Source organism: Pezoporus flaviventris, unplaced genomic scaffold, assembly GCF_033815535.1.
Source record: "Pezoporus flaviventris isolate CSIRO_AGI_PZ_B2104156 unplaced genomic scaffold, CSIRO_AGI_Pfla_v1 ptg000012l, whole genome shotgun sequence".
Lineage (NCBI taxonomy): Eukaryota > Metazoa > Chordata > Aves > Psittaciformes > Psittacidae > Pezoporus > Pezoporus flaviventris.
This window is the reverse complement of record NW_026892560.1, coordinates 709775-728099: the sequence shown is the minus strand read 5'-3', so window position 1 is coordinate 728099 and position 18325 is coordinate 709775. Positions and strand designations below refer to the sequence as shown.

The 18325-nt window shown below is 47.1% G+C and overlaps 2 protein-coding genes across 2 annotated transcripts in view; both read right to left on the bottom strand.

Annotated features, from left to right (window-relative positions):
• Positions 1-2112: 2112 nt before the first annotated feature.
• RAD51 (RAD51 recombinase) lies at positions 2113-9324 on the bottom strand. Its single transcript, XM_061450977.1, has 9 exons — positions 9196-9324; positions 8594-8731; positions 7448-7565; positions 6822-6913; positions 5990-6084; positions 4746-4859; positions 3795-3924; positions 2715-2836; positions 2113-2429 (listed from the first exon to the last, which is right to left on the bottom strand). Exons 1-9 carry the CDS (start codon positions 9280-9282, stop codon positions 2306-2308), a joined length of 1020 nt encoding a protein of 339 aa, XP_061306961.1. The 5' UTR covers positions 9283-9324; the 3' UTR covers positions 2113-2305.
• A 2118-nt stretch (positions 9325-11442) lies between these two features.
• The window catches only part of KNL1 (kinetochore scaffold 1), a 29440-nt gene continuing 22557 nt past the window's right edge, over positions 11443-18325 (bottom strand). The window contains exons 16-26 of the mRNA XM_061451011.1: positions 17812-17928; positions 17127-17214; positions 16811-16885; positions 16372-16411; positions 16154-16255; positions 15338-15438; positions 14978-15046; positions 14744-14853; positions 14077-14195; positions 12658-12780; positions 11443-12549 (exon numbers count right to left, since the gene is read on the bottom strand). Of these exons, the coding sequence (XP_061306995.1) occupies positions 12393-12549; positions 12658-12780; positions 14077-14195; positions 14744-14853; positions 14978-15046; positions 15338-15438; positions 16154-16255; positions 16372-16411; positions 16811-16885; positions 17127-17214; positions 17812-17928 (1101 nt within the window). The 3' untranslated portion in view covers positions 11443-12392. The remainder of the gene's footprint in view (positions 12550-12657; positions 12781-14076; positions 14196-14743; positions 14854-14977; positions 15047-15337; positions 15439-16153; positions 16256-16371; positions 16412-16810; positions 16886-17126; positions 17215-17811; positions 17929-18325) is intronic.

Genomic DNA, 18325 nt, shown 5'->3' with positions numbered 1-18325 from the left:
ACTGGGAGCCAGAGTTCATCAGGGGCTGGGGCCTTGGTGGAATCACTTATTCCCCCCCAAAATAGCCTTGTGCCCTCCCCAAACCTTGCGGGCCCATGGCCCCGTTGACGCTCCGAGTTCCATCTCCGCCCCAAGCTCCATCTCCCTCAGCACTCCCGGTTTGTGAGAGCCTGGCCCCACACTGCGGCTTTTCCCTGGGGTTTGGGTTTCAGGGGAGGGGGTTTGGTGGATCAGGTGCTGGATGCTACCTGAGCCGCAGCAGCCCTTGGTCCTGAGCATCACCTCAGCCGGGTGTGGCGGTGAGGCCAGGCTGGGATGCAGGGAGGAGCTGCCCCAATCCAGGTTTGATGCGCTACAGGGAGCACCCACCTGTGAAGCAGCGGCAGCTCAATTGGGTGCCCCAGAAGTGACAAAGGGGTTGGTTGTATGAGGAGAGGGGAGAGGAGGGGGCCCCCTCCTTGCCCCTCCAGTGGCTCCCCACAGACAGGAGGCTTCACGCTGTGATGTTCCCATCGAGCCCCGTTTCCCTGCAGACGCTTCCTGCTGGGCTGAGGGAGCTGCAAGGGAAACACCTGCCCAGGGAAAGCCATTGAAAGCAAGCAGTGATCATTAATCCAGCTATTAGTGATTAGTTCAGCTATTAGTGAGCAGTTCAGCTATTAATAATTAGTTCAGCTATTAATAATGAAGCTATTTGAAAAGGAAAACCATCTCTCCAGAAAAGGGGGTTTCTTTTCCATGTTTCGTGTTTAAGGGAGGAAAAGGCAGCTCCTGCCTCATTTGAAAAGCTTTAATTTCGTTACATATTTCTGTAATTTTATATATAGCAATGTATTTTAATATATGTATAGAAAAGATACATAATTTTAAATGTAGATATAGATTGATAGATGATAGATGGATAAATAGATGATAGATGGTAGATGATAAATAGATGATAGATAGATGATAGATGATAGATAGATAGATAGATGATAGATAGATAGATAGATAGATAGATAGATAGATAGATAGATAGATGATAGATTCATTTCCCCTCGGAGCAGTGATGGGACCCTCTGGCCCTGCCCCAGCCTCCAGGCCTGTGCCTGCGCTCACCTGCACCTCAGCTGGGGGTTAGTATGGACATGTGTCAAGAGAGACACAGGAACCAATGTAATGTGAATGCAAACAGGAGCATGGAAGGGGAGCACATGAACCTATACCTGTAAATGTGTAAGCATAAATGTGAACACATGGAACTAGGCACAGACAAAGACATGCATACAGAGATACAGACATGGTGCATCAACTTAGAACTAAAATAGAAGCTCTTTAATTTTGCCCTGCTCTCTTCCCTCTCCTCTCCTCTCCCTCTCCCCTGTCTCTTCCTCTCCTCCATCTCCTTTCCTCTCTACTCCTCTGTTTTCCCCTCCTCTCCCCACTCCTCCCTTCCACTCCCCTTTTCTCCTCTCATCTCCTCTTTCTCTTTCCTTTAATTTTTCTGCAATTTTCTTTAATTTCCTTTTCTTTTTCTTATTTTCTTTTTTCTTGTTATTTTTCTCTTCTCCTTTCCTTTCCCCCTTCCATTTTCTTCATTTTTTTTCAGTTTTTCTTCCATTTTCTTAATTTTTTCAGCTTTCCTCAGTTTTCTTCAATTTTCAAACCCCACCTCTGCCTGAACTAAGGCAGGGCTGGACCCCAGGAGCCTGTGCTGTGGCAGTGGGTTCACGGTCCTTTTTATTAAAAGCAGATTTCCACAGAGAATGAACGAAATACAAAAATACAGAATCGAAACGTAAATGAACAGCTCCCAAAGGCAGCACCCCGAACAAAATCAACAGCGAGCAGGGACCGTGCTCATCACCAGTCCCACCAGGGGCTCGTGTTGTGGAAACCCACCCTTGACGAGGAAAGCCATCCGTGAAGAATGGAAGTCACCACTTGTCTCATTTGCCAAACCCACCACCGCTACTCCAAATTCACCAAGTTACGAGCTACGGCCACGCACTCTTAGATTTCACTGTGCTTTTGCCTCTGGGAGCCTCCAGCTGGAGCAAGAGCCGTGAGGAACACACAAGGGCTGTGGTCCTCCACAGGAAACCACCTTAATGAGCACATGACCAAAGGGTAGAACTCCTCCAAGCAACACCTCCAGCTGGGCCTCGCAGTGTATTTGCTGTGGACTTCAGTGCTGAAATAAAACGGGTCCCTCTGCCAGCCTCTACCCAGCAGCAGAACAGGGAAAACATCTGTAAGGTGCCACAAAGGAAGGAGCCTTTTAAGACACCCGGCCATGGGTTACGGGGGGAAGGGAATGAGACTTTCAGTCTTTAGCATCTCCCACTCCATCAGCATTGATAGCAAACATTGCTTCAGCCTCGGGAAGACAAGGGGAGTCGTAGATTTTACATATCCTGGTTTCACCTCGGCCTTTCCGCAGATACAGCCTGGGAGGGAGGAGACAAAGCAGGTAAGGATGTGCAGTCTGCATCAGGCAAACCATTAAAAGCCTGTGTTAGTACATGGAGAGAGCACGGTGCAGAGCTGCAAGAGCCTCTGGCAATGGTCATGCTTGTGCAGATTAATGAGGGCTCAGTGGCACTCAGCTGTCAAGAAACAAGCTGGGCTGGCCATTGACAGACTGTGCTGAAACCAGGATTTAAAGGTATGTAGGCAGGATCATAGAATCTTCCCCAGTAAAGTGAATGGAAGATGCTCCTCTCTCCTCTCACCTGGTGGTGGAAGCGTGTGCTATGATATTCCCTCCAATAGGCTTTTTGGGATCTGCAGCAAACATGGCAGCTCCATCTACTTGTGCTACCACTTGGTTGGTGATCACAACGGCCACTCCAAACTGCAGGGAGAGAAGCAACACCTGAAATCAACTGATCTGCCAAAGGACAAAAATCAGCCCCCAAACCCCCCCACGTGCTGCTGTCCGTGCCCACTCTGCTGTGGAAGCAGACCCTGAGTGGGCAGGGCTGGGTCCTGCACTTAGGCCACAACAACCCCCTGCAATGCTCCAGGCTTGGGGAAGAGCAGCTGGAAACTGCTCATGAAAAAGGAGCTGGGGGTGCTCATTGCTGGAGCTGAACGTGAGCAGGTTGTGCCCAGACAGCCAAGAAGCCCCCAGCATGCTGGCCTGTACCAGCACCAGTGTGGCAGCAGGACCAGGGCAGGGATAGTGCCCCTGTGCTGGGGACTGGTGAGGCTGCACCTCAAATCCTGTGTTCAGTTGTGGGCCCCTCACTACAGGGGAGACCTTGAGGTGCTGGAGCAGGGCCAGAGAAGGGCAATGGAGCTGGTGCAGGGCTTGGAGCCCAAGTGTGATGGGGAAGGGCTGAGGGAGCTGGGGGGTTCAGTGTGGAGAAGAGAAGGCTCAGGGGGGACCTGAATGGCTGCCTACAACTGCCTGAGAGGAGGATGGAGCCAGGAGTGGCTGGGCTCTGCTCCCAAGGAACAAGGGATGGGACAAGAGGAAACGGCCTCAAGCTGCACCAGGGCAGGTTTAGATGGAGCTGAGGAACAATTCCTGCCCCAGAGGGTGCTCAGGCATTGGAACAGGCTGCCCAGGGCAGGGCTGCAGGCACCGGCCCTGCAAGTGTTCACACACTGTGTAGATGATGCCCTCAGTGCCATGGGTCAGTGGTGGCCGTGGCAGTGCTGGGGAACGTTTGGACTGGATGAGCTTGAAGCTCTTTTCCTTTGGTGGATTCCGTGGTTCTTTGCCAGCCGTCTGCAGGACGCTGCTAAGCTTCACAAGAGAAAGGAAACCCATCACCCCGCAGAGGCTGCGGCCGGTTCCCGGTTACCTCATCCGCGAGGCGCAGCAGCATCCGCAGGAAGCGGGCCAGATGCATCTGCCTGGCGGAGAGCTCCCCGCGGCCCGAGTAGTCGGTGCGGTACAGGGCCGTGGCACTGTCCACTATCAGCAGCGCGTACCTGCAGGGGACCAGGACAAGGTTAGAACCATGGGATGGTTTGGGCTGGAAAGGACCTTAAAATCATCCAGTTCCAACCCCCTGCCATGGGCAGGGACACCTCACTCTAAACCATGGCACCCAAGGCTCTGTCCAACCTGGCCTTGAACACTGCCAGGGATGGAGCATTCACAACCTCCCTGGGCAACCCATTCCAGTGCCTCAGCACCCTCACAGGAAAGAATTTCCTCCTTAGATCCAATCTAAACTTCCCCTGTTTCAGTTTGAACCCGTTACCCCTTGTCCTGTCACTGCAGTCCCTAATGAAGAGTCCCTCCCCAGCATCCCTATAGGCCCCCTTCAGACACTGGAAGCTGCTCTGAGGTCTCCCCGCAGCCTTCTCTTCTCCAGGCTGAACAGCCCCAACTTTCTCAGCCTGTCTTCATACAGGAGGTGCTCCAGCCCCTGAGCATCCTCGTGGCCTCCTCTGGACTTGTTCCAACAGTTCCATGTCCTTTTTATGTTGATGACACCAGAACTGCACACAATGCTCCAGGTGAGGTCACCAACATTTCCAGGCCTCAGTAACGCCTCTGCTGGAGCTGGTGCCCAGCACGTTGCACGGCTGCAGCCACCACGTGGATGGAAGCTCCTCAGGCTGACAGTGAGCAGAAGGATGATCTTTAACACTGACTCGATCTGTAACACTGAGGTTAATAAATGACTCTGACATTTCACAATCAGGTCACCTACACTTCTGCACTTGGGCATCATCTACAGGTGGCCTTACAGGGTGATGATGGGCTGGCACAGAACTCACTCCATCCAACTGGGTACCATTACCGTGATTCAGCCATCATAGCAGAGGCCTGGTAGAGCAGCTGGGTCTGGTGGTCTGTGTTAAAGCCTCGAGCGTACGCCACGTTATCCAGGACATCACTGCCTGACAAGCCATACCTGCAGAAAGCAGGACACAGATAAACTCCTTAAGTGGCAGCTTCTTGACTAGGTGTTAGCTAGTGGGTTTACCTAAGGACTGGAATAAAACCTCACATTCCTGGAAGAGCCTTAGAGATAAAAGCAGACACAAAAAATGCCACACAACTTAGAATCATAGAACAGTTAGGGTTGGAAAGGACCTTAAGATCATCCAGTTCCAACCCCCTGCCATGGGCAGGGACACCTCACACTAAACCATGGCACCCAAGGCTCTGTCCAACCTGGCCTTGAACACTGCCAGGGATGGAGCATTCACAACCTCCCTGGGCAACCCATTCCAGTGCCTCAGCACCCTCACAGGAAAAAATTTCCTCCTTAGATCCAATCTAAACTTCCCCTGTTTCAGTTTGAACCCCAAGTTTGAAGTTTGAACTTGGTGAGGAAAGAGAAGGATCAGAAAATGTTGTTAAAGACTGTTTTCCTGCCTAGGAACAACAGCCAAGTAGAACATCAGACATTAGGCCCCACAGAAGGAGTCTGAAGAATCACCAGGGCAGAAGTAGCTCTTATGTTCATGCAGAGAGCCCCTACTTCAGGCTTCTGAATCTAACCAGAACCTCTGTGCAGGCAGCAGAATTATTTGGGTAATTAAGTTTTACTTTCCAATTGGCATCAAACCATTCTGAGATAGAGGCTGGAGGAGAAAAAGCAGCTTTTCAACCACTTAATGGATGCTCTCATATGCCCTAGCAAGAACTTTCCAGCTGCTCTTGCAATAACCTGTTTACAAAAGGATCTTTGCTTCAAGGTAATGCTATTGATAATTTTAAGGAAAACCTGTGCCTTGTGTTTCACTAACAGTAAAACTCAGTTTGAAAGAGACACGAATGAGAAGTGAAGACAGCATATTCCAGGGGACAGTGGGACTAGAACTAGAACCTCTGTTGATAAAGCACAAGTAGTGAAGAGGTCCAGCTTGCACGGAGCAGACAACTGGAACACAGGAAAGGGGCTGGAGTTCTACTCCAGCAGCACTGTGAATGTGAGGAGATGGGCTGATTTTTACACAGTGATCCTTAACAACTAAGTTATTCCATGAGTAAATGTATTCCTTCAACAGCAGCTCACCCCCAGCTGTGGGTACAGACCTTTCAGCCACAGCAAGAAGGCGCTCAGGACGGAAGGTCCCCTCTGTGTCAATGTACATGGCTTTTCCTTCACCACCCCCCCGGTCAATGGGAAGCTGAAGGAAAAGCAAATGGAAGAACATGAAATTGTGTCAACAAATAAGCCAGTCACTACCTTATGCTCTCAACTGGTATCACACAATAAGCAACACACCAAGATATTGTAACTGAAGTCACATTTATCTGGGAAAAGTGAGGAGGAAGGTTCCTGTTTCCAGTCTCCAACACCTGCATAAGAGGACAGGCACTTAACTTGGGGCTGGTAGGTTTAGGTACATCAGGGCATCAAATAAATGAGCAAATTAAGCCCAAAGCCTCTAAAATTGATGAAACAGCAACCTCTAGAAAGTAATAAACACTATTCCTTGTTTAAATGAGGATCATATAAAACATTACTCCAAACTGATCTGCTGTTTGTGTCTAGAGCACCTGAATCAAATGAGAGATCAAATGCTTCCCTGTATTTAAGACCTAGAATCATGCTATGAGTCTGATGTGTTAAAAGCTGTTGTCAGAACACTGAGGAGAGGGCAAAAAAGCAGCTACAGACCATGTAAAACACAGGTTAAAAACATCACAAACTTAACTGCTGCTGAAGCAATCCTAGAAGCAGGATAAGCATAAAGCAAAAGCTCCCAGAAAGCTGCAGGTACAACCAAGGGTGCTGGACACACCTTCTTTGCAGCTCTTTATATGCATCACATTTGTACCGGGTGAGAAAAGTGCACAAAATAGAAAGTAACCAAGAGCTGTGTGTGCTGAATACTCGACTGAAATAAAGTGGAGCACTCACCTGACAGGTTACTGCTAGGGTATGACACAGCTGTGTTTTCCCAGTACGAAACTCCCCAAATAGCTCTGTGATGGATCCTGTTTCTATCCCTCCTGAGGGGGAAAGAAGAATTTTTTACAGGTCATATATTTCAAACACAGACCATGTATAAAGTATTACATTTAAAGACTCAGTTCAACACTTGCTTTGGTTAAAAGATTCAGGAGTCTAACTGGAAAAAATGGATTTCACCCTGAGGTTTGTTCACGTGCAGATAAGAACTTTAGGTTTGTGGAATGGGGAAGATGCTGAAAAAGCTGAAGCAACTTGGTTTGATTTTTGATTACAAGCAGGAACAGGGAGAAGCTGATCCCTGGTTTTGCTTTCTTGAAATAGGTCATAGACCAGAATAAATGAGAAACATCCAAGATGAACGACTCCGGGTACTGCATCATGGTTAAAAGGATTTAAAGCTATTTCTGCAGCTTTTAAAACAAAATAATTTGTGATAGAAGAGAATGGTACTTGAGATTTTTTAATCCAAACTTCGTGTGTTTTACGTGTTTTTGTGCAAGGATCATATTCATAGGGAAAAAAACCCTGACAGCTAACTGAGGTTAACCAGCAGAGAGAACTAAAGCTTTTACCTTGAAGAAGTTTATCAAGTTCTTTGGAGCCAGTGGTGATCTGGATGATCTCTGACCTTCGCTGGTGGAATTCTGTTGCTGTGGTGAAACCCATGGGAACCAGTTTAGCTGCTTCAGCCTGAAGGAAACCAAACCCAGCAGTGAAAGGAGAGTCCACCCCATTTGTTTCCCCCCTCTAGTAATGAATACTGTAATGTTCTGTTTTGTGGAGAAGCCCCTATATAGTTTCCTGTGTACATTGTATTTCACAGACCAACAGAACTGAAATTCTGCTCAAAGACAAAGCATTAACATCCAGTTGGGTATTTTCTGGGACGTTTCCCTCCTCAGCCCCCACACTTTCAGTTCAGTTCTGTCCCTGGGAAACCTGAAACACAGAGGGTGGGCATACAGCCCAGTTAGGAATGCTGTGCTCCTAAACACTGACTGAACATGCACAGCAAGGAAAGAACTGGAGTTCAACACTGTGCTGGGTCAGATTCTGATAAATGAGAACTAGTGTGGCAGGAACTCCATGTTCTGGACTAGAAGATACAAGATCAATAACTCTGACTTCCCTCTCAGTCCTGGAAGGAAACCCCTTGTCTGAGGGTGAATACCTGTCCAAGGTGCACCATTAACACACTCAAGAGCAGCAGCTGTACTGGGACAGTTCCATAACTTAGAATCCCAGACTGGTTTGGATTGGAAGGGGCCTTAAAGCTCTTCCAGTTCCAGCCATGGGAAGCAATACCTTCCACTAGAGCAGGTTGCTCCAAGCCCCATCCAAGCTGGCCTTGAACACTGCCAGAGATGGAAGTGATGGCGTCCTGTGTTTAAAAGTACTTCCTTTGCTTGAGGCTTATCATAAGCTGCCTTATCATGAGGAATACTGAACTAGAAATGGCAGTCATCTCAGGCACACTCTCCATACCCTCTGTGATTCTCACAGACCTTTCCAGCAGTCCCCCCCTCTTCGCTTCCTGAGGCTGGTCTTTGTGTTTTTTGTCTCTTCTCATCAAAAGTCACATCGTACCTCTCATCACCTTTACTGCCCCTCTCAGTGTATCATTAATGGTGACCTTCCAAAATCACTACACCGCTTTAAGCCAGTAGAAATAAAACTTCTTCACTATCTTGGGTTAAAGCTTTTCCATAATTCCTTACCAAGATTTTGTCAGCTTTGGCTTCACTGATGCCTTTGATGTTTAGTAGCTCCTTCTTTGGTGCATAAGCAACAGCCTCAACTGTGTGAAATCCAGCTTCTTCCAATTTCTTCACATCGTTCGCATTTATGCCACATTGCTAAAGGGAGGGGAGATAAAAAGGACACACTGAGACACAGATTCCTTCATCTAACTTCCACTGAATGCCCTCAATTGGCTCCAGCAGGTCTGGATCAAACCCTATTATTACAAGTCAGATTCTGAAGGTTACCTCCCTACTCACTCAATACGCAAAGAATCAAAAAACCAAGAACCTTTTACTAGTGTAACGTTTGGATATTAACCATGTAAACGCAGAGAATGGGCAGAAGATTCTATTCTCTGGTTTAATAGATCACAGAAGTGACCAAGACACATCAGGAAAGGGTATGGAGCAAGGCAAAGTAACGTAAGGCACAGCTGTTAACATGCTGAGAGACTTGGTTTGGGTTTTTTCTGACAGAACACAAGAACTTAGCCACACAATTTCAGATACAATTGGTGTTTAAGGAAAACGACTAACAGATTCCTTGAGAACTTACTCTGGAGCCAACCCTGACCCACCTCTAGGCGAGCAATGAGCTGAGGCCCAAAGCTCTCTTCCTCTGCTGAAGTATCCACATTCGCTTCCAAGGGCATCTGCATGGCCATGGCCTGGCGCGCTCAGTCAAGCCCCACTAGGAGAGACCACACCACTTTGAGAAGCAGCAGCACTATCTAAACAAGATGTGCAAAGTGCTTCGGAGCATGTTCACGGGTCATCCAAAGCAGGAGGTAATGGTTTTGTCCCCTCCCATATCTCTTAGGCTGGGGTATGAGCGGGAATCTCTTGTGTGCTTTCTTAGGTAGTATTAAACATTATTACCAACCCCCCCAAACAACTCTTGTGTTACTTGCTGAGGAATAAGAGCTCCGCAGGACTGAGAATATAACAGAATTCATTTGGTATTAGCAGTATCTCATTTTAGCAGTAAGTGACATGGCCACGTTTGAGGATCACAGAATCCCAGCCTGGGTTGGGTTGGAAGGGACCTTAAACTCATCCAGCTCCAACCCCTGCCACAGACAGGGACCCCTTCCACTGGAGCAGCTTGCTCCAAGCCCCTGTGTCCAACCTGGCCTTGAGCACTGCCAGGGATGGGGCAGCCACAGCTTCTCTGGGCACCCTGTGCCAGCGCCTCAGCACCCTCACAGGGAAGAGCTTCTGCCTAAGAGCTCAGCTCAGTCTCCCCTCGGGCAGGTTCAAGCCATTCCCCTTGGCCTGTCCCTACAGGCCCTGGTCCAAAGCGAGCCCCCTCCGCCTGCCCGCAGTGCCAGGCCCCGTCCCGCTGCCGGTCACCCCGCACCCCCGAGACCACCCCCGCGGGCAGCCGGACCGGGCCTCCCTTCCCCCGCCGGCCCTCGCTCCTCCTCCGCCACCTCCCCCCCGTTTCCCCTCAGAAGCCCGCGCCGCGCTCCTCAGCCCGCCCAGGCCTCCCTCGCCCGCGGCCCCGCCGGGAAGGGCGGCGGAGCGGAGGGGAAGGGGAAGGGGAAGGCCGAGGCGGGAGGGGAAGAGGCGGCCGCGGGGGCTCTCACCCGCGGGCCTGGGCCTGGGCCTGGGCCTGGGCCGGTCCCGGAGCAGCTCCGGCCGCTGAGGTCGCAGCCGCCGCCGCCACCGCCGGTTCGGAAGAGCCCGCCACGGCGTCACGTGACGGAGCGCACCACGCAAAGCCCCGCCCCTCCCCGGGGCTCCTTAAAGGGGCCGCAGCGCCCCCGCCAGGGGCATCACATTGCGTGGGGCCTGGGAGGATGGAATGGGGGCAACAGCGGGTACAGGGAGGAGGAGGAGGAGGAAGAGGAGGAGGGTTGTTCCCTGGGTGTGATGCTCCTTACGACCATTCTCAACAGAACTTGGTTACCAAATAATAGAGGTTTTGTAAATACGTTGTATCTGTTAACAGCAACGCAGACAGCTGCTATCAACCAGGCCCTATCGATGGCAGATGTTGTGATCTGTAAGTCCTAACCCCTATCGATGGCAGATGTTGTGATCTGTAAGTCCTAACCCCTATCGATGGCAGATGTTGTGATCTTAAATCCTAACCCCCTATTGATGGCAGATGTTGTGATCTATAAGTCCTAACCCCTATCGATGACAGATGTTGTGATCTGTAAGTCCTAACCCCCTATCAATGACAGATGTTGTGATCTTTAAGTCCTAACCCCCTATCGATGACAGATGTTGTGATCTTTAAGTCCTAACCCCCAAGAGATGTTTAAATAAGCACGTCAAAGGCAAATGCAAATTAAATCTAAGCCTGGGACCGCTCCCTTTCTGCCTGATCCCCTTTTTCTCCTGCAAACACTTGGCTTGGCTTTGTTTCACCTGCTCCTTTGAGTCAATAAATTCCACCAAAACCTCACCTCAGTCTTCAGCGTTATCAGTTCCTTTGGCCTGTGGAGATGCTGAAAGAAGACTAAACCAGAGGGACAGAAAAGCCCAAACGAACCATGCTCATGACATGCTGCTGCAGCACCATCCCCTGGTTACAACGACCTTAGGAAATGGAAAAGTCCAGGTACAATTCCCAAGTTATTTGCAGCTTAAGCACTATTTTTCTAGTTAAACAAAGCAAATTCTTCTTCAAAAGCCACACCATAGATAAGCCAACACTAGGAAAGGCAACGGAAACAAAACCAAACCCCCCAAACCCAAATCAAACAAAAGCCAAGTTATATTAAGTCCTTCCAAATAGCCAACAAAACTATTGCACTAGGAACAGGCAGATTTCCAGTCACAAGTTTAAACAGAGCAGCCACGAATCACAAGGATGAGCAATAATTCAAATGTTTAATGAACCTCCACCTTCCAAATGGAAGGAAAATCTGTAAAAGGAGGCAAAAATAGATAAACACAAACAAACGAGAACATATTTTACAGACACCAAGATTTGCTCCTGCCTCCAGAAGGGGCAGCTGAGAACTGGAGGCACTTCTACATGATACACTCCCTTGGGGTCAGATCCATTCCTACACAATATACAAAATATATACAGCAGCACTGGAGGCTGCACATGGTGTTAGATCCACCTGAACTTAAACAGCTCCATCTCCACACTAAAACAAACACATTCCAAACTCAGACAACGTACTGGAACCCGCAGAGACTGTGCTGGACAAAGAGCGTCAGAACAAGGGTCCAAGATGCTGATGGATCCCAGCAGCTTCCAGTCTGTTGCACCACCAAGTCCATGGTCAAGCCTAAGGGTCTTTAGTCTTCATGCCAAGAGTATTTCTGCCTTTGGCTACCCGGTCAGTTATTACATGTATTTGTTAATCAGAAGCAGGACTGTAGCTGCTGTCTTTTGGGAGGGAATAGAAGTCAAACATGATGGGCTCTGTTGAACGGCCACACCAGAGTGAAGAATGATAATGGAAATTCCAGCCATGTTAATTTAGAAAATACTCATAATTGGTTTAAACAAGTGCTTTGTAAATCAACCCAGAACAAAATTAACATCCTATGTCAGGCGAACATCCATACTAGGATGGACTATATAAGGAAGCCAAGACCCCTGGTAACTGGAAGAAGGTAAAAAGCAGATTGGGTTTATCCAAGACATTAGAAATTCCTTTCTCCTCTTTAGAGTCCTCTGCTTTGATAAAACTTGTACCCTCCACCAAGCACCCTGGATGTCAACAAGAGTAGTTAAGAGCTGAGTAGGTAAAGCTAACAGCACTCTTGTTCTAGGGAGAGACAGCTTGAACTCCCAACACTGAAATCAAAGAATATCCAGTCTGACTTCCTCAGTCCTGCCAGTGGATCCAGGGAATCGCCTGGGGTCCTGGAGCAAGCTCTGGTGAATGGAGCTGACTATTCTCCGCAGATAGTGATAACCAACTGGTACCTTGGAGACAACAGCAGAAATCTCCTCCTCCCTGGGGAAGAGAAGAATATCATGTGTTTGAGAGGACACAGAGGATTTAATCCCCTTCCCCAGCTTTGACACTGAAGTCGTGTGGGTTGGTACCTTCTGTGCAACTCACCCAATATTCCCAACTTGGTTTTGGACAGTAAAAGGCAGTGGAGCAGAGGGGTAGGTGGCAGATAGAGACAGGGTCAACCCAAACTTGGCAAAAACTTTTGAAGCAGAGAACAAAAGCTTCACCCTGCAAAAGAAACACAAAGATCAGGATTAAATACCCAAGAACTAGGTTCCAGAAGTGAAAACAGATGTAACTGATGCAACAAGCTCAGTAACTTCTAAAGAGATCCAGAACAGACCAACAGTAACTTCATAAATAAGGTTAAAAGAACCTTTCCACTCTAATAGTATCAGCACTCGTTATCACACAACTAAGCTCACAGAAAAGGCTAATACATCATTCACAGAACCCTTCAAAAATGATGGGAGAATATAGAGTAATAATAACAAACATGCTTTCCAGTTAACATAAACCATTCCCAGGTAGCTAAAGTTTCCTGCAGTTTGCAGTAGGACCGTTTTACCTCCAGTTCCATAATTGTAAGATGGTTTCATGAATCCAACCCATTTAAATCAGCCCAGATTTCTGCCTAGCACAGTCCTCCTGTCTGTGACAACATGCGGGAAGGCCAGAGTTGAAGTTTATTGTGAATAAGACCATGGCCAAGGACACAATGCCCAGGAAGCAGATGCTTTGGGATAAAACTACAAGCAGAACAAAGGTCCTTCCCAGGTAGATCTCCCACAGTCTGCAACTCCCTGGGCACGGGCTGCCCTGGTACTTGTTTTCTGTCTTAACTAAGAGCTTTAATGGGGTTTGTGGCATTTAGAGCACCGCTTTTGCAAAGGACACCACAGAACGAGAATAACCAATGGGGGCAGCACCGAGGTATGCAGAGCACGGCAAACAAGGCACTTCTTACTTAAGGAAATACACTAGTAGTAGACAGATAAGGTGAAGTAGTGTTTATCTTGTTCCACCAGGACATGCCACAGAATTGGGAAACAGTACAAGAAAATGAAGACTAAAGAAAATAAACTTGAGTCTAGGTGCAGCCATCCTCCAGTGATTGATTCTGCTCGGAGGAAGCAAACAGAAGATTAAAAGAAGCAAAGCACTAAGGCACAGGTAAACTCTTGTCTCTGGTTCCTTTGCATTGCTACACTCTGGCCTAGAGATTTACAGGACAGAGCCAAGTCAAACAGGGAAATGGCAAAGAAGGAGAGGTTACACAATGGTAACGAAGTGGCTGAATCCAAGAACATCTTCATTTCCATGTATTTGGATATTATAGAATCATAGAATAGTTAGGGTTGGAAAGGACCTATAGTGTAATTGTATTAAAATATATTAGATTGGTTTTAAAACCAGTTGCATAAAATCTCAACTTCAAGAAAACCCATTGAAAATAGTTCAGTGTTTTGTTTCTGATTATCTAGGAACAGTCTCTGAAGGTGAGGTTCATCTGAAGTTACTCACTTTGTGTCACTGATCTCTGTCTTCAGAAGATTGAACTTGCCACCCCATCTCTCCAGATATTCCATCTCCTCTCCCAAGATCTTGCAACGATTCACCACCAAAGAGATGTCATGGAGAGCCTAAGTGGGCAACCAGAAAAGCAATCCCATTGCACTCAGGCTGGTGGTCTGTGTGACACTTAAACATGGTTTATCCTAGAAAGCATACCCCAGTAGTAGTTTAACTGCTCTCTCAGTTTGGATGGGAAGGTGAAATGGCACAAGCATAACCACAAATACACATCCTTCGCCTTAAGCTTCTCCCTTCAGCTTTGCCAACAGGGATACACAGACACGCAGGATTTGGCTTGGCACTTCCAACCATTCATTTTTAGGGAGCAGAATGGCATTCAGCGCAATTCTTTCTTTTCTACTAGCAGGAGAAAAGGATTTTAAGAAGTCACCAAGAGAGGCAGGCATTAAAGCAGCAAACAAGGAAGAAACCACAGCTTTTAGTGCTCTTGCCTTCACAGGTACTTCCCCTTGTATCTCGTGAACCAGATTTTGATTTGCATGGATTAAGCATTCAAGAAGAGGTTTTGGTTCTCAGTATCAGCCCCATTCTCTGTGACAGAAAGGAGTTAAGGTTTTTCCAGTCTTACTGGAAAATTTCTCTGCAGGAACATTACCTGGGGCAAGTAGTACAGTGTGGGACACTTCTCCTGCCAAGAGCCCCGACTTTCGATGAACTGGAAGATGAGTCTTTGGACTAAACATGAGGGAGGTGGGGCTTTTTCCTCTGTGAAAAAGAAAAACACGTTGGCAGAGATCTTTAAAAGCCATGCAGTAATGCAGGAGCAGATACATCACAGATTCAGAGATTATCAAGGCAGCTACACTGAAGCTACTCAACAGAATCTTACCATCCAAGAAGTATTCAAAGTTCAGGCTAACTATCTTTCTGGAAGGATCTTCACCAAAAACATCACCATCTGAGAAGGAAAGGATAAAACCCAAACAACAGTCATTTCCATGCTTAGTTCTGGTGGAGTTACAGCCCTTCCTCTTCAGAAACAGCCATTCATTTCGTGCTTTCTGAATTCTCGTAGAAACCACTGATAAACATATTCAAAGCCACTTCCCTTAGCTCACACAGTCCTGCTGTAGCAGGTTTTCTTTCCTTTCAGCAGATCTTCTCAAATACAGAAACTTGAGCTTTCTGTTGTTTAACTATTGAATCTTTCAAACTTATAAGACTGAAGCCTGGCAATGTTGGGACTTACCTGTGGGGGTTCCAAACACCACTGTGAGTTCAATAGAGTCATAAAGAAAACTAAAGACTGCACGCTGTTCACTCCACTCTGTTATCTGCCACTCAGTGAAGCTAAAAAGAGGGGGAAGAAAACACCATCACCCCGAGTGTCAACCAACCAGCCAGCACAATTACCTGAAGGACAAAGATCAGAGTATTAAGCCCACTTGCAGCTTTGACCACCTAATATCATAGGATCCCAGAGTGGTTTGTGTTGGAAAGGACCTTAAAGCTCATCCAGTTCCAACCCCCTGCCACGGGCAGGGACCCCTTCCATTAGAGCAGCTTGCTCCAAGCCCCTGTGTCCAACCTGGCCTTGAACACTGCCAGGGATGGGACAGCTGCAGCTTCTCTGGGCACCCTGTGCCAGCGCCTCAGCACCCTCACAAGGAAGAGCTTCTGCCTAAGAGCTCATCTCAATCTCCCCTCTGGCATCTGTATATACCAACAATATACCAACAAAATCTTCACTTTGCAACAGAATGTAGGACTCTGTGAGGAACACAACATAACACTGTGCATTTTACATAAATGCTCTTTATGAAAGATGAGGAGAGCTAGACATAGAAAGACTAAATGTAGAGTGTGACTGCAGAGTTGTGACTAGAAAGCCAGTGCTTTCTAGTGAAACCTGGAAGTTCACTGAGGCTTTACTGCTGCAAGGACGTGTGCATCCAGAGATTCCCAAATCAAATAACAAGGAAAAGCAAACCCAAACCCATTTATACACAAATATGAGGCCTCAGAACTATCTGATAAAAGTAAACCCCAAAGGTCTTTTCCTTACTCATATCTCTCCAGGATTTCCTGACAGCTTTTTTCTTTCTTCTTTAACTGGTTCATCTCAGCCACCACTTGCTCATTCTCAGTCTCCAGTTCTGACAGTTCTCTGCACAGACAAACCAACCACGTGAGAAGTAGCACATCAGTTGAAAACCACCAACCCTCAAAAACCTGAATGTGGACATCTTATTTGAGGTCTCTAGCTCCTCTTTGACATTTTACCTTTGAAGTTGTTCTTCTTGGGCCTTGAGGTTTTCCAGTTCTAAGAGAAAAGGGAAAACATCTCTGAGAGAAGAGCCACAAACACTTGCTGTGCAGTCACTGTCCTTAACAACATGAAAGGTCTCAACTTGATGGCTGTTACTCCTGGATACAGATGTGTGGTCAACAAAGGTTAGTAATTATTCAACAATTGAAGTGCTGAATGTGATGGTCAGTACACACTACTCAAGTCACACTATACCAAGGTCTAAACTCCGTTTTTCCAGGGAAAACCAGTCCTTTTCATACTTTAGCATCTATGTAATGAGGTGTATCCAGTGCAGAAAAGGAAGCAGTAGCGTTTGCATCCATATCAGAGTTAATATATCATGTGGGGATTGAGTTTCACTCGCTCCAGTTATAAACCAAACCAGAAAGTGCCATCTGCTGGTACCATTACCTTCCCGTAGGTTTTTCCCTTCTGCCATTTCATCACTGCCATCACAGCCTGCTTCCCCTTCATCCCAGTCAGAATCTGTGGGAAAGAAGTATCAGAAGTGCCAGACCAATATTTAGATTCCATTTTATTTGTTGATTTCTAGTTAAGGCATTAGAAGAAAATTCAGCTGGAAGAAAAGAAGGGAAAATACGCAGAGCATCTATATGCAGCAGTGCCAAGGACTGACTGCAGCTTGTGTGAACAGAGGTGACCACCGAAGAGCAGCTCTGCAGAGAACCAGACCCCAGCACATGGGGCAGGGACTGCAAACACATACCTGCTCCCAGAGCAACAAGACAGCTCTCTGCTTCCTTCAGCAATCCATCCACCTGCTCTATTCTGCACTGGAGCTTCCCACGTTGTTCCTAAGATGGGATAAGTGTGCTCAAATAAATCACATTTAAAAAGCTGAATTGGCTTCTGGGACCACCACGTGGATCTTTGCTTGCTAAGAAACTAATTAAAGAAGCTAATATATCCTGTTGTTAGAAGGAAGAGGCAGCCCAACAAACACTACGGCAGTAGCCATGGTAGCACTAGATACTTAACACTGCATCTTTCTCATGATTTTGCTTATGAGGGAAGTAAATACATTCCTAGAGCTTTTAACACCTGCAAATTTCCAATACCACAGTGCATTACTTCCGCTTTGCTTTGTAAGTTACTAATACTGACATGACTACAGTATACAGGGCTTATTTCTGGGGCCATTTCCTCGAACACTCGCATTTTTCACTGTTACTTTAATTGCCAAAACCCTTGGGCAGAAGGTTCCTATAGTCTAAGTGCAAGAAAGTCACTCTCCCTTTGTGCTTCATATTTGCACATAAATAAAAAGGAAGTGTGTTTAATAAGGAACTTTCACAACAGTGCAGTTACATACAATAATTTGGCTCCTACACTTGCCAAAGACAGATAAAATATGGTAGAGGTTCCTTTCTTTAAAGCTGAACACATATTACCTGTGCACTCTGCAGCAATTTGCTGTACAAAGTCACCTTCTGGTTGTGACCCAAGATTTTGCTCTCCTTGGTGAAGTAGGATTTCATTTTGTTCATTTCTGCTCCAAAGCTCTTCAGCTGCAATGAATGGGAAATACAGAAGAGAAAGTGAATGGGAATGTGCCACAGCAGATTATTCCATCAACCCTTTAGACTCTTTCCCTTCTCTGCTCCTCCCAATATCCTGTTTCTCCAGAAGCAGGATGACATGACACTTGCAAATTAAATCAGATTGAAGCCTGGACACTTCCTGTTAGTTCAAGTACAGTTGCCTCCTAAAGTAATTGATGCTTTTTGCAAAGATCCAACAAGATCTTTACTCAAAGAGGGAGCCAAACAACTAAAGAGATGCTTGTACCCAGAGCACCTTCGTTACATACACTGGGTGTCTCTCACCCGGCTGTTTGAGAGGTTTCTTTGGGTGCTTGTGCCCATAGTCATTACCATTCTCCTCTACACACCCTCTGGCCTCACC